General features: G+C 55.8%; 1 protein-coding gene across 3 annotated transcripts in view; it reads right to left on the bottom strand.

Annotated features, from left to right (window-relative positions):
• Window positions 1-824: 824 nt before the first annotated feature.
• LOC144943201 (1-phosphatidylinositol 4,5-bisphosphate phosphodiesterase beta-1-like) overlaps window positions 825-9,062 on the bottom strand; it is a 37,121-nt gene continuing 28,883 nt past the window's right edge. For all 3 annotated transcript variants that reach the window (XM_078870465.1, XM_078870466.1, XM_078870467.1), the window contains exons 20-33: window positions 8,558-8,712; window positions 7,428-7,595; window positions 6,882-6,981; window positions 6,421-6,525; window positions 5,471-5,559; window positions 5,023-5,272; window positions 4,832-4,882; window positions 4,355-4,568; window positions 4,102-4,267; window positions 3,777-3,853; window positions 2,648-2,743; window positions 2,123-2,180; window positions 1,809-1,895; window positions 825-1,550 (exon numbers count right to left, since the gene is read on the bottom strand). In XM_078870465.1, coding sequence (XP_078726591.1) covers window positions 1,470-1,550; window positions 1,809-1,895; window positions 2,123-2,180; window positions 2,648-2,743; window positions 3,777-3,853; window positions 4,102-4,267; window positions 4,355-4,568; window positions 4,832-4,882; window positions 5,023-5,272; window positions 5,471-5,559; window positions 6,421-6,525; window positions 6,882-6,981; window positions 7,428-7,595; window positions 8,558-8,712 — 1,697 coding nt within the window. In that variant the 3' untranslated portion in view covers window positions 825-1,469. The remainder of the gene's footprint in view (window positions 1,551-1,808; window positions 1,896-2,122; window positions 2,181-2,647; window positions 2,744-3,776; window positions 3,854-4,101; window positions 4,268-4,354; window positions 4,569-4,831; window positions 4,883-5,022; window positions 5,273-5,470; window positions 5,560-6,420; window positions 6,526-6,881; window positions 6,982-7,427; window positions 7,596-8,557; window positions 8,713-9,062) is intronic.

Genomic DNA, 9,062 nt, shown 5'->3' with positions numbered 1-9,062 from the left:
TATGACACCTCGATGCCCACGGGAACGGAGTTTAACAACGTGTGTGTGATCCACAAACCCTCCACAGTGTGAGATTACTGTTGTGTAAGTGAACAGAAAACCCTTGTGTGTGAGTTCGCCGAAGGGTGTGCATGGCTATTAACCACACCACTGTTTAGAAGGTTTTAAAATTACGAACAAGCTTGCATTGTTTGACAAGCGGAAGAACAAATGTTCTCATGCCATGCACTAAAGTAAAACTATGCCAGAGAATATACATTACCTAATGTTGGAACTATTTGATGATGTCTCCAGACAAACTTAGAGAAGTTAGTTTGGTTTCATACGAATGGAAATAATTGCTAATGTGCTAAATATTTTAAACATTTAAAACTTTTATAATTTTGTACCTACCTAGAACAAACACGATGACAACTTAGTTTTTTTTTTTTACCAAAAATGGGCTTTGTTCCCTTTTTGTTTTACCCTCAACACATGAATATAACCTAAACCAGACACCACCCGTTCTGGCCCAAAATGTAAAATTTTTTAGAACAAATAACCTGAATACCAATTTCAGATTATTTCAATTTTACATTATGATTATTCCACTTGTTTGCCGAGGTAAGCCTCACCGAGTCTCAAAGACTCTTTTGCAGGAGGGTCCTGCCAAGGCTTTCGCAGGAGGAGGGTGGTGGTGCTGCTGCTACCGTTTGAGGTCCCCTAAGTTGCCGCAGTCTCGTGGATTCCTGTCAGGGCTCAAGGATCCTGGATCTTACGGTGGCGCTACCATAGCCCCACAAGACACGCACGTCTCCTGAGAAACGGCTGGAGGCAGCCTGGCGTGCAGTCCGTGCATTTATTCAACTTTGTACAAACGCGCGTACGGAACGCGCACACGACGTGCAGAACCCTCGCGCAGATGGAGCCTCAGTGCAGCCACGTCTCGCATGGCTCACGGGAGACGGCAGCAGCGACTGATCATCACGAATCCGTCGACGACCACGGGAGGGGTGGGGGGGGGAGGCGCGCCAGCAGCGGCGGTGGCTACGTCCACCCGGGAGGAACTAGCAGCAAGCGACAAACCGCGAACGCTGCCACGGGGAAAGTGGCGGCACGGGAGCTCCGTGACACCAAAAACGCTAGGGAGAGGCGTTCGCAAACCAGGCGGGGAGTGGGGGCTGCGGTTTTGCCCCCACAGTTCCCCTGCCACAGCAGCAAAGGCAGCAACACAACTCTCACGGGAACCCCTCCCAAAGCAGACAACGTTTAACAGAGACGGGGAAAATACAAAACGGTGATACAAAAAGTTCCCCAAGAAAACCCGTTTTGGAGAAGTTGTACAAAATGATTAAGAAATAAATAAAGTAAAAAAGGATAGCTGGTGATGTGGAATGGGCAAGAGGTGGTGTGGGAGAGAAGTCTTGCTGTGGTGGTGTTCTCAGTGTGCCCATGGTGGGTGGGGGGCATGCACGTCACGGCCGTGCCATCTACTCCTGGCGGCCGCTCTCTGCCCCCTCCGACTGGCACTGGAGCCACTCCTCAAATGCACGCTCAACCTCCCTGCGGCACTGAGATCACACACACACACACAATTAGCACGCAAACATCAGCACGTGTCTACCACACATCAAGTACTCCTTTAAGGCTGAGTTGACCTTCGTTGGGGCACAGGACCGGTTTGGATATCACTCCCGCTAATATTGGGCATTGTCATAAAATTTTATTCTGGTCAGTAGCGTAGTTTGCTTAACCACTGCGCCACCACTCCCGAAACACACGTCAATGTGCTCGTGAACACGGCCTGGCCTGCAGGCCATGCTGCTCACCAGTTGCTCCTCCTGCTTCACAGCAGCCACCACCTGCTGGTGCTTCTCCTCGATGCGCTCCTGACGCTTCTTCTGGGACTCCAGCAGCTGCTCGTCCACACCGTGACATCACCGTGCCATTCAAACATTACGACGATCACCACAACACGCCATGACATTATTAACATTACCGCATCGCACCGAAGGAAACACCATGCTATTATCCACTGCAATATGCACCATTCCGTTACCACGGTCTCAACAGCACACTACCAACAATACGGTGACCACCATTACATCGCACTGCAATCGCCGTGTCAGAGTGAGCGTCTCACCGTCTTGAGCTTCACCACGCCCTCCTGGATATGGGCGTTGGTGATTTGCTCCTTGTGCCTGCACGGCCACGCACACATGCGGTGCCACACACGGACAAACGCAGATGGTGGTGGTGTGGAGGATCCTCTGACGGTGTGGAATTCTTGGTGTGACAGGGTGGTGGTGTCTTCTTGGTTCTTTCGGTAAAGTCACGTAGAATTGAAATAATAAAATAATAAAAATAAAACATAATAAAATAATTCTCACGACGTTTCGGCCACAACGCAAGTAGCCGTCCTCAGGTGGAGAACAGGTCTGTCGAGGAGACAGAGTCTGAATGACTCTGTTCTCCACCTGAGGACGGCTACTTGCGTTGTGGCCGAAACGTCGTGAGAATTATTTTATTATGTTTTATTTTTATTATTATATTATTTGAATTGTACGTGACTTTACCGAAAGAACCAAGGAGATGAATCCCTGTAGTCACGAAAGCTTTAAATCGAAATTTAGGGTGGTGGTGGTGAGGATTTCATGGCCTTGCTCACCTCTCCAACTCCTGCTTGTCCTTGACCTCCTTGCAGGCGGCCTCCACCTTGCCGAGCCGCAGGACATCCATCTGCTTCTTGAGCTCCCTCTTTTCCCTGCACATGACACGGGGTCCTGTCATCAGTGCGGCTCGCGCCGAAACCGCTGCCTGCCGTGGCTGCCCTGCGGCTTGCCGGCACGGGAGACAGCCCGAGACCAGCGGTTAAAATCCCCGTGACTCTCCGGCCATGGTGGCTAGATGTTAGCTGCCTGGCCTTGTATACAGCAAATCATGGGTTCGATCCCGACCCTGACGATGCCTGTTTATTTGGAATTTGCACATTCTCCCCGTGGTTATGTGGATTTTTCTCCGGGTCCCCTCTACATTTAGAAACACGCGTTGAGAGTATTTGTCTGCTATACATTTTCACGTACGCCACTTCGCCAAGTTATCATTTGTGGCCAGGTTGTTTCTGAAAAATACCGTTATAGCACAGTGGGCCTTACCTGGTAAATTAAAAATAGTAACAAAAGATAGTAACTCATTCTCCTCTACTGCTGCCCTCTCAGTCTTGAACTTCCTTTTCTCAGCCATCCATGCTGCTGACCCCCTACCCCAGTTAAAGTCCAGGCTCAGGACATTCATCTCTCTCCCCTGCCTATGAGCAATCCTCTCTCTCTGAACAGTCTGTGCAGCAGCTTAAGATGCAGTTGCATTCAGATTCCATCACAATTCATAATTAGTTTGTTTTGGTAAATTGAGCAAGTTTAATGTCAATTTTCTTGGTTCTTTCCCTTCTACGTGACTTTACCGAAAGAACCAAGAATATGAATCCCTGCAGTCACGAAAGCTTTAAATCGAAATATGCCAATTGTCAACTATGACTGTCCACCACCCGACAGTTAATCCAATCAAGTTGTCACGTGGGAAAATATACACCCATTGATTTGGTTTTGCATCAAAACCAGAGGAGCAATTTTTAAAAGCACAACCAAAATTAAGATGCCAAATAAATCCACATTGTATTTTGTACACTCGCACAGAGCCCAGATACCTCCTGCCTCTCTCGAGACTACATGTGCACTGTGTAGTGCGTCTTGCGGTGCACGCTTCCCGGCTTCGGGTTTGGCGGTGGTGCGCGCTCATACTTCTCGCTCGTCTCCGTCAGCTTCTTGAGCAGCGTCGCCTGGCTGTCCTGCGCCGCCACCAGCAGCCGCTCATAGAACTGCGGAGGGCAGCGGGGGGTCACGGGGTCACACGGGGGTCACACGGGGACGGACGACGCCAGACACTCAAGCCAACAGGTGAGATAACGTCCGGCGGAAACCGCCAGGATTTCGTCACACTGCAGGCCTCGGGGTGGGGGGTGCCCACCAAGTTCAATCCGCGTTCACCCATTTATGTCCAATCGCACGTGCGCTTTGAGTGAGTGCGGCGCGCGTGCCACGGTGCCGCAGCGGGGCGTGGCAGCACCTGCGCAGTGTACTGCAGGGAGCGATCCCTCTCGACCGTGCGCTGCTCCAAGCGGAGGGCCCGCAGCTCCTCGCGCTGCCGGCGCCGCAGCTCGGCCACCTCGAGCGCCTTCTGCCCCACGGCCGCCGTTGCTCGTGCCTCCGCAGATGCTCCGCCCCCCAGCAGGCTGTGCACAAGAAGGAGGCGTTGAGGGACCGTGGTGCCAACCGCGTGGGGGCTCGAAGGGAAGGAGGTTGGTGAGGGAGGGGGGTACCTGCGGGCGTAGAAGGTCTTGCGCTCGGCGAAGGTGCGGCGGCGCTGCTGCTGGTCTGCGTGCGCTGCAAGCTGCGCCGCGTGCTCCTTGGCCGTCTCGGCGGCGCGCTTCACATTCCTGCGCGCCAGCTCCTGCAGATCCTTGTGCTGCTTGCTCCGCAGCTTCACCAGCGCCCGGCTTTGCTTCAGCTCCTCCAGCGACGCTGGCCGCAGCTCTGTGTGGCCGAACACCGCACCGTGCGGGGGAGGGGGGGGGGGACGGTGACCATGGTGCCCGCTAGTGCCCGCCAAAACATGCCCCCCATGGCCGTCGACCTATCAGCGGTGATCGCGCAGGGCAGAGAGGCCCATTCCCGATAATCGTGGCGTGCTGCCGCTAACCCTAAACACCTCTCTGCCTGCGCCCTCCCTGGAGGCGGCGCAGGCTGCGGTGGGAAAGCTCAAGAGTCTGAGGGCACGGGGGGGGGGGGGAACTTACCTCGAAGGACACCGATGATGTTCTCCTTCCTCGGAGATGAAGGGTAAAACCCTGCGGACAAGAGAACGCACGCAGCTCTAGCGTACAGACAGCGGCGAGCAGGGACAACCGACACGACGCGTGATGTGGAGTGCTGACGTGCCGTATGACGTGCAGTATGACGTGCGGTATGACGTGCCGTAAAGTCATACCCAGGGCTTCCTGCAGCAGGGCCGAGCTGAACGGCGTCAGGCTGCTCGTCCTCCAGGAGGCCCCGATCCGCGGCGCCGCGCCGTTGGCGTTCCTCCGCTCCTCCTTGCCGCCCGGCCGCGCCGTCGTGGTCAGCTCGTCCCCCCTCCCCGCCGACGCTCGCCGGTCCGACACCAGCGGCTCCGCCGCCAGCCCCGTGCCCGGCCACGTCCCGCCGGCGCCGTCTGCAGGCGCGGGCCTCTTCTCCTCCAGCTGCTCGCGATCGTGCCCGGAAACGGCGCCCGTTAGCGTCGATTAACGGTGACCGCAGCCGCGGCCTTCGCGCACCGTGGGGTGGCTTTCTAGCACTAACAGGGGCGGCCTTGCGACAACCCACGTGGACGTGCGCGCACACGTGTATGGGGGTTGAGGGATGTGCGTGCTTGCGCGTGTGTAGGTGTGGCGCGAGACCTCGTCCATGTAAAGCATCTGCAGCTGTCGCGCTCGTTTCTCGATGAGGCTCTGGTAGCGGATGGGGTTGGAGAGCCCGCTGATGATGTCTGCAGACAAAACACACACCAGGCACAACACCAAACAACGACACCGGACACATTCAGGCGGTTTGCGGTGATACACGGCATGTGTGGTGCTGTGCGCATGTGCGGTAGTGCAGCAGTGGTTAGGGCGCTGCGCTACGAACCCGGCGACCCGAGTTCGATTCCCGCTCACGGCCAACACCAATGACGATTATTTGAACCGGTCCTGGGCCTCCCTCCCCCTAGGTCGACTCCCACTCAAATGAGTACCTGGTGCGGTGTGTAGACATCGCCACAGAGGAGACACAGGCGACCACGGAACGGGGGTGGGTGGCATGGCCAACCATCCCCTCGTGTGCCGTGCCGGCCTTCATAGGTGCTCGCTAACAGCACTTGCTCCTAGAGTCTGATAAAGGCTATACGATGGATCTTTGGTGCATGTGGTGCAGCGTGTGGGGAGCGGTAGTTTAGCGATGAGCGCACTGCGCTACGAATCTGGCGACCCAGGCTCGATTCTCGTTCAAGGTCAACCATCAGTGACGATTATGTGAACCGGTCCTTGGGCCTCCCTGAGGTCGACTGAGTCTCAAATGAGTACCTGGTGCGATGTGTGAGCATCGCCACTCGGGAGACAAAGACGGCCGGGCGTGGTGTTGGCCACCCACCCCCTCGTATGCTGTGCCGGCTTTCATAGGTGCTCGCTTACAGCACTTGCCAACAGGCTATACGGGGGATCTTTGTCTTTGGTGGTGCGTGTAGTGGTGCGTGTGGTGGTGCGTGTGGTGGTGCGTGTGGTGGTGCGTGTGGTGGTGCGTGTGGTGGTGCGTGTGGTGGTGCGTGTGGTGGTGCGTGTGGTGGTGCGTGTGGTGGTGCGTGTCTCCGCACCCTCAAAGGCATCGGGGACGTAGTCCTTGACCTGGATGAACACAAAGATGGTCGGCATGGTGAGGGGCTGGTTGCTCTCGTTCCGCAGGCAGATGTGGTGGTATCCTGGCGGCGTTGCACACGCAAAACGAGGAAGGAAAATCACGCATACGCATGGACTCCTTACAGCTGCCCCACATGCGGATAATAGGGCGAGCGCTGGTTTTTGTCGCCAAGTTTTGATCAACTTTACCGGTTTTCCATTGGTTAACCCCTTAATAGCAATACGACTCTATACTCGAGTTTCGCTTATATTGGATAATATTTACGAGCGTTACAAGGATAGCCGACGCCTGAACGCGCTCAGCCTTCGCTGGAAAGCCAAGACGCAAACGAAGAGGCAGAGAGGGCACAAGCGGCATGCGGCGCGTTGTGCCGTCCCGTTTGCGTCGCCGCATGTCTATGCGGTGGAGGGGAGAGACCTGGACGCATGGCGGAGACCGGGAGAATGCGGTGGCCGATGAACTTGCCGCTGTCCTCGAACACCGCGAGGCGGAGCGAGGCGAGCGCCGGCAGCACCACCTGCGGCGACAGCCACAGCCGGTGGGATGGTGGCACGTGTCGGAGCCGACGGCGACGGCCCCCGTGGCACGAACCGCTCGTTCGAGCAAGGACGCTTTTTCGGTTCGTTATTTTTTGTTATTTTATTAAAATTATTTCACCTGGGGGAAAAAAAATTCGGGACGGGAGGTCTCTCTCTCTCTTTCACAGGTCGCCCGGGTGATGGCGCTCGTTTGGGCACAGCACCCACGGGGGGTGGGGGGGGTGTGCTCGTTAGGGCCAAGTGACGGCACCCATCGTGGCAGCAGCACCGTGATTGCTCGTTAGAGCGGGGATGAGCAAGAGGGCCTAATTAGGCTGGTACCATGGTACCAGATCCGCAACGCTGCTCGTTAGCCGTGCGCTGGGGCTGTTGACGATGCAACAATGGGGACCATTACGAGCGGTGGCCGTAGCGTGCTCGTTACCTTCTTGAAGACGAAAGGCTCTTCGTTCCACACGGGGTTGATGGGGTTGTTGTCGCGGCTTGTGCGCGTGCGGTACATCTTGCGCTTGGTGTCCACGGGAAGCCCGAACATGTCCACCTCCACGTAGGTGCCCACGCGGCGGTCCACCAGGAACTGCCCCGAGATCACCTGCACGCGCGAATCACACGGATCACACAAATGGAGTGGATGGCACGGACGGCACGTGTGGTGCAGATAACACGAATCATCACATGCAGCAGCAGCAGCAGCATCATCACGCGTGTGTCACAGCGTGCGGTGACGCGTGCCTGTGATCCACTGGGCTGGCCAGCAACCGGCACTACAGCAAGGTGGCTAGTCAACCAGCTTTACTTGAATGAATGACGTCATGTAAAAAAATTTTACTTGTAACGCGTCGTCACATGGTATTTGTTCTTGAAGAGAGAGGACTTCGTGGCGTGAGGAACCACAGGCACATGGGACGGCAACCGTGCAAGGAGCCAGCGCCATCAATTGCTCAAGCTCTGCAGTCCTCTGTATATTAAGGCGTTATCGGCCAATTAATGATTGTTTACATGTGCAAGGGAGACCTGGAGAAAGCCCACGCATGTAGGGGGAAACAATCCAGTTTCGCCTTCTCCTGGCGAGCCAGGGTACGACTCTCCTCCTTGACGCCCAAGGGAAGGAAGTTTCACAACATTGGTGTGGTGATCCACCAACCCTCACTGCTGCCGCCAGTGCTGGATTCCAGGCAGCCATGCGCATAGCCACCACTGCCTGAGTCCCGATACCCCTTTCCAGGAGGTCCAGCTCAAGATGTTTGGCCAATGAGCAATGCTTAATTTCAGATGTGTCAACCCGGGGCCATGGCCAGGAAAATATTTCAGTACCCGGCACACCACATTCACTGTAACCCCCTCCCCCTCTATCTGTAGCTGTGGCTACGAGTCACGTGCCACCTAATCTCGGAACAAAAATATTCCGTGAGAATGATGCCCCATTCTCAGATGAGAATGGGGCCGGGCCAGCGTTTTGCAGTGAGGTCAGGGTTTGAGCAAGGAAATGGGGTTACAGCCGGGGCAGGGTTGAGGTCAGTTCGGGTCGTGTTGGGGGCGGCCGAGCGGCGCGACCTTGATGGATACGGTGTTGGCGATGACGCCGTCGATGGTACTGCCGGTGAACGGGTCAAAGTGCTTGTCAGAGCGCCGCATGAACTCGGGCTTGAGCAGGTAGCCGCTGCGCCCATTGTAGCCGAACATGCCCATGTTGAGCTGCATGGCGAGGTCTGCGGGGTGTGGGGGGCGCGGGGGGGGGGCATGGGGGAAGAGAAGCATGTAGATCAGCGAACATACGCAAGTCGGCGACATCTTACGGACCGAGGAATAGTCAGAGAGCTTTGGCAGGACACGTCGCTGGAAGAAACGGTGACGGCCAGTGGTCGAGACTAACGACGGAATCGCAGCCAAAGAAAGAGAACACTACTGACAGGACGATAAAATCAGCTGTTGTGCAAGGGCTATAGATGAATTGTAGCATCGCAAAACTGTGAGAGATGGGGACAGCTGTAGGGGTGTGGGGGAGGTCTCCAACCAGTTCTGAATTGATCATGGATAATGACGACGATGATTACGATCA

The sequence above is a fragment of the Lampetra fluviatilis genome, chromosome 30 (assembly GCF_964198595.1).
Source record: "Lampetra fluviatilis chromosome 30, kcLamFluv1.1, whole genome shotgun sequence".
Classification (NCBI taxonomy): domain Eukaryota; kingdom Metazoa; phylum Chordata; class Hyperoartia; order Petromyzontiformes; family Petromyzontidae; genus Lampetra; species Lampetra fluviatilis.
The sequence above is the reverse complement of the archived record's forward strand: the minus strand, read 5'-3'. Positions and strand labels throughout refer to the sequence as shown.